Here is a 20,129-nt window from a genome sequence, read left to right as displayed (position 1 = left end):
AACATTAAAGATGAGGAAGTGAATCTGTTACATTTTAGTATCAACCGCATTATTTTGTTTTGCAAGCGCTGTAATCTCGATATTTGTGTGTCATTGGCTAAAAATAAAATGGAAGAGCAAAAGTCTAAATGAGGAGAGATGATTGATTTGTATAGCTGTATTTTGCTGCAAATAGTTAAATCGTTTTTCAATCGACATAAGATTCCATACTTCTTGGCAATTTTCTTGATGACATTGTCAATGTGAGTGTTGAACTTGAGTTTGTCATCAATAATCACGCCAAGATATTTAATGTCCCGAACTCGATCAATAGTCTCATTATCAATAACGATGGAGACGTTTTCATTTAAACGATTTCGCGAGATTACCATATATTTCATATATATATTATATATAAACTTCAAATCACTTATATTGCTTTTAAGCCGAATCTACTATTCGTACGATCACTCGTTATAAGTTCTTGGTAAACAAGCTGACCAGTTCAGCATCTGAAGCCCCTATTAATCAAACCATGCCATAACTTTCCGGATTTTTTGAATTGATGCCAAATTACCCAATTATCATATTGTTTTGATGTAAAAACAAAAGTGAATGATTCTGAAGTACTTCGTTTGCACTTCTGACTGTTCATTCGTGTTGATGGTAAGCTACCTAAACCAGGTCTTCTGGAAAAAATTCTCCCCAAACCATAAAAATCCCATCTCCAAAGCTGCGAGTCCAAAAACTAATGTGGAAGCTAATGCCATGTGTTTCATTTATTCTATCATATTTTCTGTATCAAACTTTTTTTTTCATGTAACGGAGAAACATGTTATTTGCAAGTGGTTGAAAAATCTTGAACGAGAATTGTGTCTGAGAATAATCTGATATTATAATGACAAATTTTGGTAGAAGTACTAAGTAAAAGGTAATTTTAAAGAGTAGATTAAAAAATTAGTCAATCAGGTCAGTTCTGCGATTGGTCCCATGAACAAGCACTTAGTAAGAAAACGTGAATGTGAAAAATAAATTTTAGGCGGGACGAGGTTTGCCGGGTCAGCTAGTGCTGAAAAAAAAACAGCCAAATCGGTCGAGTAAATCTTGAAATATCGATACCACCAGCTGCAAAAACATGGTTTCTAGTTGAAACAAATATACACAGCAATACCATGTCCCTTGAGGTGACCTCATACTTTTGGCTGTAATTTCTCAACGAAATCAAATATCGAAAAATCCTCTTAGGACAACATTTCTGAGGGCATAAGCTTCCCAAAAATGTAAAAAAAAACGATTTTTTCGATCTCGCAGACCGGGTTCCTCCCTTATGCTACATTATAATAACGCATACTGTGCAAAGAGTTGGAACAGAGAGGAGAAGCTATAGCCCGGAATGGCCAAACCTGTCTGATATTTACACGTTACTAAAATCCGTCATGTACAAAAGGAGTCGTTCCCAAAAAATATTAAAATAAAAAGAAAGTATTGTTGGCTTCAAATGAATGTTTTGCTGAATTTCGAATTCGAAGTCGAAAACAAATCACATCATTTGAAGTTATAAGTTTTATTAAAGCATAAGAAGCCTTTTGAATACGGTAAAAGGAAATTCGTTGCATCAGGAGAATTATCTGAAATAATTGCTTTGATTACAAAAAAAGTTGCTGTCACGAAATACAATTATAAGTAGAACAGAAGCTAAAAGTACAACTCGACGAATGAACTGATACCACACGGCAATGTGTATCAATGAGGATGTGTTTGCAGGATATGTCTAATAAAGAAGTATTTTTAACAATATTTTATCGATGAAGGGACAAACGACATGTCGAAATATATATACGACTCGTTCAAGTCCTTCATCGCTAAAACATGATTTCCAATAAAACATATTGGTATCGATTACGACTGATGGAACTCCTTGCACGGTTGGACATCATAATGGATTTATGAATCATTGCAAAATTGATGATAATATTCCAAATTTTATCAATTACCATTGTATTCATCAGCAAATACTGCGCGCAAAAATATTGAAATCCGATGATGTGAGGAATTTGTCACTCAAAATAGTCAACATAGTTAGTTAAAATTATAGATATAAGTTTGCAGAAACGAAAATTCAGGGCAATAGAATTGAGAATCAAATATTTTTATTATTATTACAACCCGAGGTTCCAAGTTTTTTTGAAGAATTAATGGCAACTGCCAAGGATTAATACCCTCAATAAATAATGCATGATATCATTTTTCGTTGTGTCATCTAAGCGAAGCAAAATGAATTAAATGAAACACTCTTAGAAGCCTAATTTAGATGACTGAATATGAAGCAATTCAAAAATATTGCGAATAAATCAGCAGATTAACACACATGAATACGATCGTTATGCAGATCAAATTTCTTCGTTACGAAATCAGTTCGACAGAAGATTTGAAGATATTTAAAAAATAGACGACATAATATAATTCATGTCATTTCCATTCAATGATGAAATCAACATAGAAGAAATATCAAAGAGAAAAAAAAGAATTAATTGAAAATGGAATCTTCAATTTTAATAGCGTTATATTTTTAAAATCTCTTAATTTTGAAAGTATTTCAATTTCAAAAATATATTTACTGTACTTGTTGAAATTTAGTTTGCGAGGAAATGTGTTGCATTTTTGATAACTTCTTTCGGATATACTTATACTCGAAAACAATTTTTTCCACTATGAATACAATCGGAACAAAACATCGCTCTCCTTTGACAGATTACTATTTGGCAGCCTGTTTGAAAATTAATTTGGAAAGAATCGCAATTGTGGATCATTTTGCTTTCAGCTAAAGCACGCAAGGCAAATATTTGACTAGAGAATAAACGAAGCTGGTAATGATATTTCCAGAATTCTAAATACGAATAAACTGCTCATAGTGAACATTGGTATAAGTGAGTAGTTTTCACAAAATATCAAAATCTCAAAACTGAGCTTGACCTTGAGCTTGGGTAGACTGTAGAATTCGTAGTTGCTCTCCGTGATTGACCTGAACCAACCAAATTGCACAAAGAACACACAGAATGACGCTTGGGACTAGCAAATCATTCTCGTTGTGCAATTCTCGGTGATTCGAGCTTTAAATGGTCAATAACGACGCCAGTCACGTCCTTACAGTCACCAGGGGAAGGGAAGGAATGATAGTATGATATTCGCCGCCCGAAGGCCAGAAGGGTCGCCTCTATAGCGTGGTTCCCTAGCGTTTATTATGGGAGGGATAGTTGTTAGTGGGAGAGGTATGAATCAGGATTCACTGAGGTAAGTGATGTGATTATGTAAACGTGAACTATGGACCATTCAACAAAAATAAATTCTGAAAGTCTCATATCTCAACACACAGCAGAGATTTTTAGGTATCCTGAGAAGGAAAACCTGTAACAATAATTAGATTTTTCATTTTCACACGTATTTGTTATCGAAATCCAATTGCAACTGCAAAATTTAAACTGTGGGAAACCTGAGAAGGTAACCGAGAAAACTCCGCTCAAACCAATCAGACCAGCGATATATCCTATTATTCAATGCGCGTAGTCTTTATTTAACCCCAATCGCGGTGATGGATGGTTAACTTTGGGAAACCTGAAGAGGTAACCAAGAGAATTCCTCTACAATCAATCGACCCGACGATGTATAATATTATATATTAAGATATATTCTGTTATTCATCATGCGTACGCTTTATAGAACCGAGAGAACTGATCTCGAAACAATTGTCCTCCTTCATGATATAAACCAAAATATCATAATCTCATAACTAGTCGAAAAATCGAAAAAAGTGGTACTTTTTGGGGCGTCATTTTCATAGTTTGCCGGGGGCGCTGTCTACCCTCACTGCGCCGCTCCCATGATGTCCCAATAACTGGTACGCTAGGGATGAACTCTTCACGGACAGTATAATTTCATTCAATTGACAAAACCAAACGAAGCAGAAATTGTCAATTTTAGTGGTTCATATTTATTCGCAGATTTACTGCTTTGTTATTCAGCCATTCCATGGCAAACCGATATAGTGGTTCTCAGATTTTTGTCAAAAGTGGTAGTTTTGTTCTTTATCGCAAATTATGAGACCCGTATTTTTATTTTTTTTTTGTCAGGGTGACCATTTCCATTTTAGGGTGGTCAAAAAAAACCCATATATTTTTTCTGGAATGCTGAGTATTTTTCACACAACATATCTCGAAACCAGGGAGGCGTTTTTTTTCGTGTTTGCTGAATTGTAATCTACTAAAAACCACAACGCGTATAAATCCTTTGCCCACTATAACCCAAGCTAGTAAGTGGCAATTATCAACTCCAACGGTAAGGATGCGGTATTGCGAGTGGTGGCGGGCTTCTTGGCCGACCAATTGGATGACTATCATGAAAACGACCTTGGCAATTCCGCTCGACTAGTTTTTATCGGGCATGTATCCCTATCGCTGTTTTCCTGCTCACAGCGAGGGGAACCGCAGGAAAAAATAAGCATAAAAAATATTCGCGCGAACTATCAAAGCTACACGGGAGAGTGCTGGAAAGAAACAAAAAATACTTCGCGCTTTAAGGGAGTATTCTAGTCTAGAAATTTGAAAAATATTATCTTTTTTCTTTCATATTTCTGTAGTTAAGGCATCTAAGAATATACCCTAGAAAGGACTTATCGAAAATTCTATTATTTACCGAGTTAGAGCCATTTTAGTTATGCGGTATGTTGTAACCTGATACGGTCATAACAATGAACTTCAAACTCGTTTTTCTCGAAACAAGTCTTTTTCAAACCGGCGTACGCGATATCTCAAGTTCTACTGAGCTGATTCATGTCAAATTTATATGGATTAGAGATGGGAAAACCGTTCACGAACGGTACGAAAGAACTAGTTCGCCGAAAAGAGTGAACGAACGGTCGTTCTTTTTTCAAAGAACGGTAGTTCTCCCCACGAACTGATTGCGAGCGAACGGTTTGTGAACGAACTGATTCCGAAAGAACGGTTTGCGAGTGAACTGTTTGATAGTGAACTGATGGAGAGTGAACTGTTTGTGAACGAACTGGTTCAGAACGAACTGTTTGCGAATGAACTGTATGGGAAAGAACTGATTGAGAGCGAACTGTTTGGGAACGAACTAGTGCAGCTGAACTGATTTGCGCTGGACGGAATGGATAAATGTAACGAGAATGCTTGTGAGGAAAATAAAACGATATTGTTATTTATAAGCAAAATGCATGTAACGCAGGGTTTATTTTGTTAATGTATACTCAATTTTGGGTTAAAAATTGAACTAGATTTTCGTAGTTTTAAAAGCAAAACTATATATTTTCAATTTCATGTATTCTTCCAATTACGCGTAACATTCATATTTTTCCTGATTATCAGCAAAAAATCTGGGGGAAGCTGGGGCGATTCATGGATTAGGTAAACATAAAATCTTATAGCGAGGGCATGTCGAGAAAAAAGTTTTTTCGTTGCTTTCAATTCAATGTTTGGCCTATTGCGTGTACGTGTTATCGCGATTGTTTGTATGATTGATTGTTAGTGAAAATCGCTGCAGATTTTTCCCCTGAATGAACATTATGAAATATGATTTTACATGGAACCGGTGTGTTGTCCAAAAAGAGAATATGAATAATTGCACATATTTTGTACGCATCAAATTATTATATAAACTTTTTTCGACCGATAAACATATTTTCATATACAGTTTGCGACTTTTAAAGAAGAAGCAGCTTATCTTTCGCTACTAAATTTCAAAAATATAAATCCCATACGTACACTATCCAATCCGACGATGTCTATTGATGTTGGGTTCCAGCTAACATTCTATATTGTTCTTAATACCGCCGAACGAAAGAGCGAAAGAACGGTTCAAAAGAACTGATTCACTTAGATGAACGGTTAGTGAGTGAACCGTTCATCAAAGTGAACTGTTTTGCCCATCCCTAATATGGATACAATCTGCAGGCGTTTCTCTATCGCATGAACTTCTAAAAAATTATATTTTTTAAATTTAACTATATTTACTATAATCGGGAAACGTGAAAAGACGTTTTAAACCGCATTTTGTTCTTCAAATGGCCGCCATTTTGCAAAAAAAGGTGTTTCTGACTTATCCGAGCTTCATGCTTTAATGATTCAGAATCTGTTCGATTTTTCTGTTTCAGATGAACAGAAGGGCTGGAATCATGTACGCCATGGCACAACTTTTTTTTGTACCCTCTCACTTCATCAGCTCTTAAGTATTCTAGTTATGAAATTAGCTCCGCTCAATTTTTATTTTATTGTTGAAATATTGATGAACAAATAATGATATAATGGATGGTAAAAATATTCTTTGTTTTATTTGTACGGAGCTCGAAAAAACGTCCGGAGTTCGTGTCTCTACACCAGAATACCCCCTTAAACGTGTGGCGAAGCGCAATATCAGGATAGCAACAGTGATAGGCTGTGGGTGCTAAACTGGATGAAACAAGAAAATCAGCAGCAGCACCACCGCCACTATCAAATCGAGCGAAATAAATGAGGAAGTGACGCGCAGAAATGAAAAACTGTCACTCAGGTTGGAAGCAGTAGCAGCAGCAGCACGATTGCATGAATATGATTGCAGGTATCAACAGGACAGCGGACCGTTCCAGTCAGGGTCGTATGCATAGAATGATGCATTTAGGTTGGCTTGAGCGAAGTGATCATGATTATTCCTGATTTTGTTTCGTGCTATCTGGAACAAATGAAAAAAAAAACTAGGTCTGGTGATGATGATGGGAATGTATGGAAACGACTAAATGTGTGATTACACACCTGTCCTTTTTTTATATTTAAAACACGCTAAGAAGGCACAAACTTTTCATTTTTACTGCATATATTGTATATAAAAATAAAAGTACATTCAATTTGTTACCTTAGATTCTAACAATATTCATTTTTTCCTCTACATAAAAAATGTGACTTTTCAATGACAAAAGAAAACGAAACGAACAAGGATACGGACCTTCAGGATCCGGTTGCTCAATCCTCCTCCTTTATAATACTATATGGGTCATTGTTGCAGCTGATGGTTCGCGCCTTGCCTTGAAAAAACCAACAGTCGTCATTTGTCGGTTGTTGTGTTGGTTTAAATCAAAATCAGAGTCAATTTTGTATTTCATGGCTTTCATTGTTGTGATTATTTCCGATATCCGCTGCTGGCTGCACCATTAGGGTTTCCCGAAAAAAGCGGGGTGTCACTGAATGTTGCCGATTTATTTTTTTTATTTTCCTACGAGCCGCCTGATTTAATTGGCCACGATTATCACCCCTCGCGGAGTAGGGGCGCGACTGTTCCGCGCTCAGTTCGCGGCACGGGCTCATTTCGGACGGTAGTGGGTGGCTGTTTATGGTGAACTTTTTCTTTTTCGCCGTTTCCTACTAACTAGCATTGTGAAAAGGTGGTAAAGTAGGTGAGTAAAATGTATTTAAATTTGAGGTTTCGTGGAAGAAATCATACAAAGTGTCTTTTGTGATGTAGTGATGTAGAAAAAAATGAGTGCGAATCTAAAGCAAGAATCTGTTGCGAATATTTAGCGTTTTGAGACGACCAATGAATTGAATGAGTGAAACCGTATCAGTAGCAACGGAAGTGTTTTGTGGAAATTATTCAAATTTCTTTTCAACGATTACGAAAATTACGTTATGCCGAACATCATGGGTTGAAATTGATTGCTACTTTCTTAAGCTTTCGGGTGATGCGATGTATCACAAACTCTTCTTCTTCTTCTTATATGGCACTAACGTTCCTAGAGGAACTCCGCCGTCTCAACGTAATATTACTTGCGTCATTTTCATTAGTACTTAGTTGAGATTTCTATGCCAAATAACACGCCTTGAATGCATTCTGAGTGGCAAGCTCTAGAATACGCGTGACCACAGTGCAAGTCAGAGGAAATTTCTTTGAAGAAAAATTTCCCCGACCAGAACGGGAATCGAACCCGAACCCCCGGCATGCTAGGTTTGACGCTAACCACTTCGGCCACGGGAGCACAACGAAACAAACTACTTCCAACCAATTTCCCTAGAATCCTTGTAACAACAACAACAAAAAGTCCATACATATGAAAAAAAATCTATTTTTATGGTACATAAATTACATGTTTATGACGATAATTTTATATCGCTTCGCATCGCATATATCCTTACGATACAAGTTGCCCCTTTTTTGTGTTCCTACCGCTTTTATTTCCCTCCGATCAGCAGCACTTTGTTGTTGATGTGATATATAAATATTCCACATTCGTGTGTCGAATATCAACCCTCACGAGGCGCCTTTTGTGCATGAATGATACACTGGGAGCTAGAATGCGAGTCACAGTGTTTCGCTACTCCATCGTAGGCCCCAGCAAATGATCAAGCTGTCAGATTATATATTTCCCCCACCCCAAATCCCCTCGCGCTGACATGCTCCGTGGTGAATTTGCGAAAAACATGTGCCGAAAAATTCAATCGATTAAATGTATTTCCTTGCCTATCCTACCCTACGAACGTTTGTGTTGCACTATCCGCCCGTTTTGGGTTAACCAATTTCAGTTCGCGCTGGCTGAGTGCACACTTTGGCCGGAACTTCTAGCGCTCTTCGTGACCTGTAATCTAGCGGATGCACTGTTTGCACTTTTGTAGTAAAAATTACGTTTCACCTGTGGAAAGCTATTCGGCGAAGTGATTGATGATCTCGTTGCCTCTTTTCTTCTATCTCGTTTCAACCATCGAATAGTGTGAACCTCCCACGTGTGACCGCCCAGTTGGAGAAACTAATGGGGACCAATGTGGTGCGGCTGACCGACCGGAAGTACATGCAGGATCTGCAACGTCGCATTCAGGAGGATTACAATGTGACCCTGGAGAAACGAATCAGCGAGAGGGAGGTGAGTGACATGGGTGTTGGTCCCATTGTAGAGATTAATCAATAGTTTTCGATGGTGAACAGTAGATGTGTTTGATTTTCGCTCGCACCTCCCATATCCTAGTGCGCGAAAGGTGCGAAAGTTTGGGGCTATTAATTGAAAAGGAATACGGCTGCTGAATATGAAGGTTAGAAGAAAGTGCGATACAAGAATGAATACCTTTTTTGATCCCGTACAAACCCATTTAGGGGAAGCTAAACGAATTTAGAAGTAACTTTTGAGGAACTTTATTGATTGAGTATTTGAGTTTTGATTTCGATTTCGACGAATCGATTACACACCAAACTTTGTACACTCATTTTAGGTTCCGTGTTATATAGAATGAATTTCGATATGAGCCGCTGTTGAAAGTTTTCAAATATCTTTGTCATCTTCACATATCCAGGTGTTGTTGGTAATAGAACTTTTTTGTTTTTTTGTTTGTATTTATGTTATCGTAAGAAACTTTACAGCTCAGACAATCTAATCTGAAAGTGTCGAATGCTATTGAAGGCCGTTGTTGGAGATTTTCAGCTCTATTATAAGTGTTTAATTGTTTGAGTGTTTCAGTGTAACGATAATAGACTAACAGTAGTGCAAGCAGGACTGATTATTCTAAACGTTTGAAAGAGTCCGAATCAAAAGAAAATTGTATGAAATGTGGTTCTGCTGTTAGCGTTATTGACGAACAGGATTATAATAATCGTTTTGGACATTTGATACTGGAATCATACCCTAAAAGTAACACACACTAGCTTTGAATGAGGATTAGACCTAGTGAGATTATCTCACTTATCACTTATCGTTCATCATTCTTGTGCGTACACCAGCAACTTTCTCTGTTCAGAATATTTTTTTCAGCTTTTTTTTTATCCCTTTTGTTCATTTTAGGCTCATTAGCATTTTAGCTGTAACAGAGCCGAATTTTAATCGTGTACATGTCACATATTTATCATATCTATAATTAGCACATTACACAGAGTTGCCATTTTTCGGCGTTTCCCTTCTATACCATTGCATATGGTACAACACATTTACACAGCAGCCATTTAGACGTAAGAGTATTCTTTCTGTTCTTCCATTATCCAGTTGGACCACCGGACAGCAGAGACAGTTGATTGATCATTGTTGAGTTATTTATAGAACAGCAGCCCGATGTGTCTTGCAGAGCAGAGCAGTTGTATGGATGAATCGATCTTATTTCGACCGTGGATCGATCTCCATCGCAGATGATTGTTGCGTGGAGGTAGTTATTATTCTGTAATAACACAAAGATGGTCAATGAGGGCCCTGGTTTTTGAACTCACGATCGATCGCTTACTAAGCGAACGCGCAACCAATGTGGCTACGGAGACCCCCTATTTTTTTGACAGACTTGTCTCGCTAGGTGAACCTAGCTAGAATATTCACCTGCTCCCGGGCTTCTGAATGCCAAAGGGGGACTAGGCTCTGCGGAATGCACGTATCTGCATGCTCGTGCTTTTCAGTCCTGACCGAGGAATTGTCGGACAATCGTGCAGGTGCTAAGGATGGCCGACTTTTGGATGCCGGCTAATTCCTTCTCCATGTTCAACACCTTTAGCGCCTCCAGAAGAGTCTTCGGGACAATTCCAGTTCCAGAGAGAACGACTGGAACAGTTGTTGGGACCTCTCTTAGCCCCCACAGTTCCTTGAGCTACATGGCCAATGGTCGGTTCTTGCAGATTTTTCAACAGTGGGTCTCCTCGAGATTTTGGTTCAGTGGAATAGCTCGATGATGGTGACGTGTCGGTCGCTCTTGTCATACACCATAATATCTGAACGGTTGTGATGGAACAAGAGGTTGGTCAGAACAGTGCGATCCCAGTACAGCTTGAAACCGTCATTTTCCAGACAGGTGCAGGCAGGTACCGATAGTTGGGTACGTTGTCTTTCAATAGACCACATTGGAGCGCCAGTTGTCGATGGACAATACGGGCCACGTTGTTGTGGCGCTCGGTGAAGGCTGCAGTTTCTCGTCGTCATTATCCGGTCCTGGATTGCTATCATGTCGGCTTCTACTACTGAAGAGAGTTCACCACGCGTTAGCCACAAATTAGATGCGGCTTTGTCGACGTGTGGCCGGTCCAGTTGATGGGAGTGGGCACCATGCACTGCGTTCTGCTTCCAAGCTGCAATCTTCTCCTCCACTGTCTGCAGATTGCAGTTTAGTTGGTACTCCGTTTGTGCCAAGTGCAGAGCGCTGTATCCTCTGTCAGCGACGCAGCCCGGTATAGCGCATTTTGGTTGGCGCGTTCTGCAAAGTACTCGCGCAGTTGTCGTACCTGGGCAACACACAATGCAGCTATGTCGACGATTCCAAGTCCCGCTTCTTTGCGTGGTAGGGAAACTCTCTCCAGTGCCGATTGAGGATGGTGCATTCCGGCCTCTTTGAAAGCTTTCCTCATTCTCCTGTCAAGGTCCTCTAGGTCAGTTTTGCTCCATTTGACTACAAAAAACTGAAGGTCAGCAGGGGAACCGCGAATGTGTTGATCGCGTGTACCTTGTTCCCCGCGTTGAGGAAATTCCTCCGGACACAGTTCACTCGACTCAAGAATTTGTCTCGCAGCTCCGTCTTGATATCGGAGTGGCGAATCCCGGTGAGCTGTCGGAATCCAAGATATTTATAGGATTCGCCACGAACCATGTCTCTTATAAACTCGCCGTCAGAGACCTCGTAGCCTCCGGATTCGGTAAGTTGTCCCTTCAGCAGGTGGACACAGCGGCACTTGTCGAGGCCGAACTCCATGCAGATGTCCCTGCTTATATCTTCGACAACCCTAGACACTGACCTGAATCAGCGTAGACCTTGAGATCATCCATGTAGAAGGTATGGATCAGTTCTTCGTTGGCGTCGTCCCCATACCTTATCTTATAGCCATGACCGTTCCTATTGAGCGTCCTACTGAGGGGGTTCAGTGCCAGACAAAACCAAAGCGGGCTGAAAGAGTCGCGGACATCATTCTCTCCAACGATGATAGCTGGCATCTCTCCAATTTCACCACAATTCTCCTCCTCCCGTCTCAACCACATTTGCCCTTCGCGATGTTGTACTGGGGTCTCCCAAATACCAGCCCAGAAGTTCGTCACATCGCTAATATCTGGCAAACCTTCGAGTCGCTAATGTGGTCTTTTGAGTATTTGTGGAACTACCTCTTTGTAGTCGCTGACGGGCAAACCACGCAAATGTGGGTATCGTATAGCCAGCTCGACATAGCAGAACGATTGTTTGGGTATATTGAGGGCATTAACAGTACGAACGTTACATATATTGTTTTGTCTCCAGTGGCTCCTGAAATACAACCTGCTTGGAATCGGTCTCGGTATGAGTGAAATTTGCCGTCCATTTTTGGCGAAGGGGTGCTGTTTCTCCCTCTAAGTTTAAAATCTCGGCAACTTGTTCCTCGAGTAACGTCAGGAATGACCCATCATCTAAAAACGCGAAAACATAAATTGAGCGATTGGTACCGTGAAGAATTACAGAGGGTGGTGTATATACTGGCAACTCTCAACTCCACACATCCGTTTGTGTTTACACGGACGCCTACCGAGATGGGTACCGAGACAACTTCTACAAAGCCCATACTTCGTTACGGATTCCCATCGCTCATTTAAAGCCATATTAGCGAACACATCGCAGTCTTTCACTGTGTGATCATGATTTGGAAAACCAGGCACGACGAACTAAGGGAATCATCTATCTTATTCTTTGGAATATTGTATGATAGAATTCCTCTCGCTTCGAATTGACTCGTTTCATTAGTGGAATGAGCTCCCAAGAAGTTTTTCGTTTCCATTCTCCCACTACGGATCGGGTGCCGTTGGTCAAAGTTTAACGTGACTTCTGACGCTGCGGAAACCATTGTAGACATATAACGGGCAAAGTTATGTTTGTCCCAGGATGACGTTGCTTGTAGAGAGCCCAATCCAATTTCAGATTAGCTGGAAGTTTTTCTACTAACTCGAATAAAAGTATAAGGCTGTTGAGATGTGCAGCCTGTCCTGCTATTTCCAAATGATCATGAATATTTTGTACAGTCAATTCGAACCCGATCAATGTTTCCAATATATCCGCTTTGGAGGGTGCAACGTTTCGAACTTTCTGCATCAATGAATGGATGATAATTTCCGGTCTACCAAAAGGGTTTGGAGCGTGGAGATGACATGCGGTACAGCGGCAGGTAACAGAAGACGGCTGCATACCACATCAAGTGCATTCCCTTTAAGGCAACGTTGTAATGTGACCAGGTTCCCGGAATTAGTGTAACCACAAGCACGGGTGGAGTTTTGATATGCACTTATAAAGAGTGGCCAGTCTTCAGGATTACCAGTGAATATGGGTAATACTCTAGGCATAACCTGACGTGCGTTCGGCGTTCGGATTCGATAACACTGAAGAAATTTGTGACGCATTTACATCGTACTTCAAAAAGTTGGACGCTACGCACTTCGCGCTCAGAATAGAAAAACTCGTGCCACGCTATGAAAAATGCCTCGAACGTTACGGTGATTATGTAGAATAATAGAAAATAGAACGTAGGTTACGAAAATCACCTTGTTTTTTGTTCTAACTTTATTTTTCCGTGATTTCTGAGGCACTGAAACCTATTTTTTGAACGACCCTCGTAGCCAAAAGCTAACAAGAGGATTTTATTAATATTGTTGTAAATATTATACATCATAGTGTGAACTTACAATTGTTCCTAACCTCTTTTCGGTAATTCTGATCTTTCATATTGGCGTCTTCGTGGCCCTAATCTAGAATCCACATTGCTTTTAATATATTATTAAATAGTTAAATAGTTAATTGTTGTCACATACCACGAAAGTGTACTTTCCGTTCGTCTAATAATCCGTATGAATTCCATTTCCGCTCTACAATATCCACTATGGCTTTTCACTGTTACTATCTAGCATTTACTTTGGTCTTTATCATAGTAATGAGAACAAGGAACGGAAAGTACACTGTCGTCGTATTGAGATGTCATTCTATCGAGGGCAATGCGGATTGAATATTACTTTCCGTAACAGGGTCCCATCATTGACAATTAAAAGCAAATCACGGCAGACGACGTTTCTCTGAGATTTTCTTGGTTGGATTTTAATGACGATACTTCGAATATTCAATAGTTGATAATTGTTGGGAACACTCACATTTTCCATAATTCGTTCTAGCGCAACTACGCATATATACAACTCGTACGTCTACTTTCTTAGTGTAGATGCGTTCTGCGTTCTCCGGTTTGATATCGGTATAACCGCTAGTTCAGCTAATTGCACTGTGTAAATTGACACTTAGAGCCTATTCACATTCATTCATTGGATTCATTCTAAAATAATACCCGACGCGAATTGAATGAAATAATTCCGTAGTTCTAAGTCAGCAACGCGGTCGTATCTGGGACTTTGAATTATATAATATTTTCACAAAGCATATTTCACATTTCGAGAACGGTTAGTCTAACAATTTTTGTATGGCTTTCCATACAGTATGATTCTAAAAATGGATTTTTTATAACTACGACTTTTCTCGAAAAGTTACAATCTCGCCATTAAAATTTCATCAACAATTGAAATTTCAAATTTCATTGCGTATTGAAGTTTCATCAACTTTTAAAAATCAATATCTTACCGTCAAAAATTAGGAAATTGAACTTATTTTCTAATAAAAAAAGAGAAAAAAAATATTGAAAAAAATATGTATTCATAATGTATTCAGATATAAGAGATTTTAATGTGAAATTCAATGTTTGAGTGAAAGTTTAAACAGTTCAAATAATGGTTTTGTGACTGCCTATTGGACTCAGGAATGTGGTAATGGATCCACGTTTCATCCATTAGCACAAAACTTCGGAAGAAATTCACTCGATTACGCTTCAATAACGCCAAACCGGCTGTTGAATCATCAACGCGTCGCTGTTTTTGGTCGACGGTCAACAAACGCGCAGATCCCTTTTTCATGTCCAAAATGTCGTGCAAAAAGTATCCCACTCGTTCTTTTGGAGCGCCTATGACCTCAGCTAATTTCACTTTACAATCGTTCAAAACGAGTCGATTCACTTGTTTTACGATTTCTGGACTCGTAGTCTGGTGCATGGTGCTCCCGTGGCCAAGTGGTTAGCGTCCCACATTATAATGCCGGGAGTTCGGGTTCAATTCCCATTCTGGTCGGGGGATTTTTCGTCAAAGAAACTCACTGTGCTCACTCGTATTCTAGAGCTTGCCACTCCAGAATACATTCAAGGCGTGTTATTCGGCATAGAAATCTCAACTAAGTACTACTAATAAAATTGACGCATGTAATTCCTACTTTGAGAAGACAAAAGTTCCATTGGGAACGTTAGTGCCATCCAAGAAGAAGGATTTATAGCCTCTTTTGGCCTTCCAGAGCGAGGTAAACTGTTATTCTCGAAGGAGCAGAAGTGGAATAATATTTCGTCAACCACTGCATCGACCGTTTAGGAGTTTTTTTTCCCATTAAAAAAAAATGTTTGATCGAAATACGATATTCCTCTTTTTCCATTTTCTATACGAATGCTCAGGTAGTGACACTCAAACAGCTGTGTTTTGTGAAAAAATAAACGAAATGTCATGAAACTTCACACATAAGCTAGTGACAGATGAACCTCTCGGAATTAATCTTGTTCATTTTAGTGGCGCCATCTGTTGAAAAGTCTCGGAACTTTTCAGCCCGTGTAGTAATTTAGAGTGGAATTGCTCTATATACAATTCTATCAGTCATCGTTGTGTTTTTCGAGGTGACTTTCTCAGGTCCCTTCTTCCTTTAAATAGAGAAGTTACTCTGTGTGTTCACGAGCTTATTAGACAAGCCCGGATGAAACAGTATCACTGGTCGGTGAATGGACCTCAATGCTGCGGGAATGAACCTAGTCCTCCATCGTAAACGTACTCAAAACCACTTTGCGCGCACAAAAGTGCTTCTGCGAAGGCTGCGATTATGAAATAAATCAATTGGATGGAAAATCCACCTATCTCATTTCCTCTTAAACTACACTTTTGTCTGGCTCGTCATCAGACATTGTATAGATGCATTAGAACATAATCCTCTTACGCGCCACAATCGTACATACAGTGAATTCATCCGCTCCCACCAGACAATCCGGAATCAACAGGTTGCGTTTGTTGTTTGTCTCCTTCGGAGCCACTTTGCTGGTTCCCTACTATTACTCTGCGCCAATCCTCCCGAGGAAGGTCACTGTTGTTCACTTCATGGAACAAGATATCTCGCGGAACGGGAGATTCCCCTGTCTGCTGTTTAGGAATGCCGAGTGTCGAGTGCAGCGAGATTTTTTGGGGCGTTAGCTTCCCGCACGTGATTTCCGCGAATGTGACATTTTTATGTTTCTGCGCTGCTTCTGCTTTGCGAGGAGCCGGGAGCGGATGTGGGGATCAGCTTATCGAGATCTCGGGGGTGGACTGCATTAAAGATAGATTTATACTTGATAATCGCATTATACGACCAGGCGACACGTTCGGAGTGTAAAACTGTGTTTATTATCACGCGTTGGGGGGGAGCTATCTTTATATCTTTATATGAGTTTGTGGTTTATTTTCACGCGGAAAAAAAATCTCCCGTATGCCGGAGACGGTATTGGAATGTGTTTTTATTCTACAATTTTGATGGTTACTTATTCCAAACGAGACAAGCAAATGCAACACAAATCTGACTTGTAAATGCGACAGACTTTACTCTTAATACGGCGATAAACACGTGTGGCCTTACGCAGGCAAAAAGCGTGTTTATTATCGTGAGAATACTGTTGAATTTACGGTTTTCCATTCGTACAAATATTCAAGTATCTTCTTTCATTCAATGGTGGAATCATGTTACGATAGTAATATTTAATTTAGAGTGATTTGGGTGTTTTTTTTTGACAGATTACTTACATTACAATATAACCTAATAAATGTTGTGCTTATCTGCGAAAACTATCCAACTTCCTCCATTCATATATAGATATATTCATTTAAAAACATTATTTTGTTTTGATCTGTTTTAATTCAATTGATTATGTTTCATGTGATTTTGAAAAACTATCACATAAGTTTCGTATATCATCTAGTGCCCTACACTCTTGTATGCTTGAATTTCTGAAATATTCAGTTCAAGTTGAGTATATTGGCGTGGGACTAAGTCTAACCGGAGTATATGAGGGGTAAAATGAAAAACTAAACACAGAACATGCAGGAAAAAATGAAAGATTTCGAATGCTTATAACTCGAACATTTCTTACTGGATTGGAAAGATGTTTGCATCAATTGATACGGAATATTTCTACGCTTCTATCGCAATTAATAAAATGTTTTTTTTTTCATTAGATAAACAATTGAATAACTGTGAAATATCAAGTGTGATCTAAACGCCCTAACTGCCTAGTTTTGATTGGCCCGATTTACGGTTTCCCGAGCACAGACTTCAAAATCAATGTACCTGTGGGAATCCGCTTAGCAAGTATACATGCGAGTAGGGGGTATTTTTGTTCCTACCGAGCTGTGTTTTCCTAACACGGACTTCAAAATCAATGTGCCTGGGGGAATCCGCTTTGCAAATACATAAAAGTCGAGGGTATTTTTGTTCCGACTGAAATGTGTTTCCATAACACAAACTTCAAAACCAAAATGTCATCGTACCAAACGTCAAAGGACTGTCATTAAATTTACTTGTAACGAAGAACATGATTTATCCAAATGCATGAATTGACCGCACATGGCATCAGTCTTCTTAAATCAACTCGGAGCTGTGTGCGCACTAGCGCTCTGGCAAATGAGCACACACCGAAACACAGATGAAATGTTTGGCTGTCAGCACCGTTTTTGCGCTGTGCTCGCGCCGTACTTATTTTGAGCTGTAATGTGCACCGGTTTTCGCGCCGAGATTAGCACCGTGTTTCTGCACCTACCTGCTCTACACCGCGCTTGAATTTGGTTTGCTTTCTCTGTTGATTCATATTTCTGTACCCAAGCGCATACGGTTGGTAATGGCATGGATGCAGCGCTGTTGATTTTTTTTTTTGCTTTGCTTAGGACGACGGAAGGCAAAATGGGGCGCTAGAATTTGATGTGTACGGAAATGAGCGCGCGTTTTAGAATGCGCCCACATGATTTATAATGTTCACTATATTAAATTTCAAAGTTTATATATATATATACATCTTTATAAAGCTTCATCTTTAAAGTTTTGAACCTTTTTATCCAAACAGAATTATCCAGAAGGTCCTACAGGAACGTTCTAGGGATCAAATGAAACCAGGTTGATAAAGTTAATTTGATTTTCTAATGACTTTGGTAACAAAACATTGTGTTAGTCCATAACAACTTAAAAAAAAACAGAAATAAACTTTAATGTTTAATTCTTACTTATATTTTTGTCCACTACATCTACCGTTCTGAATCATATTTCGGACAACATCATATTTCGGACACTAATATCTTGAAATGCTTGATGCACTGATGATATAACTATAAAATTAATATCATAATTGCTTCTTTACAGTAATCCCTTGGTTCCACTATCACTTCATTTGAGAATTACATTTGAATTATTACATAGTAGGAAAAAATCCATCCAAAAATCCACTCATTTGATTCTTATTCGCTTGATTTGAAAAGCATTTATTCGATGATTTTTTCATGTTTTTCAATGAAATAGGTAACAAAGTAGAAAGCTTAAAAGCATATTGAACTAATTTATTAAAAATATCAACCAAATAATACCTGTGCATAAAGTTGAGAACTGTTTTCTGCATCATATGCCATAAGCGTCCGAAATATGATTCAGAACGGTACACTCACGAAAATAAAAATGTGAATATTTCAGAACTTGAAAGTTGAAGCTTTACAAAAATGTATATTTCATTCTCATGTGTTGATTTATCACGATTTTACATCATTTGAATAATCACTTAAAAATGTTCACTCCGAATTCTGTTCCTCTAATTTTTTGTCGAGTGTTTTTATTCTATTTCATTTTATATAAATTTATTGATTTTTATTTAATATTTTAATTTATACAGGAACATATGTTAAAAGTGAGCAATATTTTGATAACATTAAAACCAAATCAACCTGAGGCTCAGAGTAACCCAACATCTCAACAACAGCCAAATATTTCAACAGAGGACGATTTGGAAGCCTTGCTCGAAGAAGAATGCCAGAAAGCTTCATCTTCCAAGCTTTATCCTTCGCAGGTAGATCTGAAGTTGAAACTTTTGGAATTGGCTAACACCAAAACACGACTTCCGGTCAATACAGATTTGGTGAAATACTGGGAATCCCAACAATTCGAAGATCAACAATTGTATGAGTTGGCGATGGTTGCTTTATCTGCATCAGCAACGCAAGTGTCAGTTTAGAGGCGAATGAACTTCCAAGTTTAAAGCCTCTTAAAAACAAAGAGAGAAAGAAAGAAGTGTCAGTTGAGCGATGCTTCTCAGCGATCAAACTTTTATTAGAGCAACATCGGTTACGAATGTCCCCTAATATGCTCGACGATTTCATGATCATCCGCTGCAACCGCGACTTATTGTCAACTGCCGTAAGCAATTTTCATCTTGTTCATTTATGTGATGTAATATTTTTTAATGATTGACGATTTCATTATACAGAACCTTAAACATTTGTTTCTTTTTCATTGCTTGGCAAAATAAAAAAACCGTACTAAACCATCGAAACAACTGAAAATGAACATACATTAGGTACATGTACTTTGATATTCAGCGTAGAGGATGGTATAAATCTCGAGATTGCAATACAAAGTGCGTGCATAATTTTCCAAATTCATTCATTACATTTTTCAAATTTTAGCGTCCCGTCTGCCCATCAAATTGTGTTTTCAGTCAATCTGAGCAAAGCTTCAGACTGCAAACGTAATGACGAAAAGAAAAAGTCACAGGAGTGTTGTGTCCGAGACACGACCGCATATTTGACGTAGGATTCCGTTAGGCTATCTGTTGATTTTGGATATGTTTGAAGAATTACATCGTTCAACTCTTTGATAATGATTTGGTGGCCCTGAAAAGGGCCGTTTTGTTTGGTTGTTGGGTATTGTTTGTTCACTCCACCAGTGTTTACCGAGTGATAATGACAGTGATGATGACAGAAAGATGGTAAACATTCGGTGGATGGTGCGTATCAGATAGAAGATGCCGAAGTGGAATGAGATATGATGAAAATCGAGATGCCTCTTGTGTTATATATG

General features: G+C 38.9%; 1 protein-coding gene across 1 annotated transcript in view; it reads left to right on the top strand.

Annotated features, from left to right (window-relative positions):
* The window catches only part of LOC129773187 (calponin homology domain-containing protein DDB_G0272472), a 97,792-nt gene that overhangs the window by 61,771 nt on the left and 15,892 nt on the right, over positions 1–20,129 (top strand). The window contains exon 3 of the mRNA XM_055776764.1: positions 8,725–8,875. Within this exon, the coding sequence (XP_055632739.1) occupies positions 8,725–8,875 (151 nt within the window). The remainder of the gene's footprint in view (positions 1–8,724; positions 8,876–20,129) is intronic.

The sequence above is a fragment of the Toxorhynchites rutilus genome, chromosome 3 (assembly GCF_029784135.1).
Source record: "Toxorhynchites rutilus septentrionalis strain SRP chromosome 3, ASM2978413v1, whole genome shotgun sequence".
Classification (NCBI taxonomy): Eukaryota; Metazoa; Arthropoda; class Insecta; order Diptera; family Culicidae; genus Toxorhynchites; species Toxorhynchites rutilus.
The sequence above is the reverse complement of the archived record's forward strand: the minus strand, read 5'-3'. Positions and strand labels throughout refer to the sequence as shown.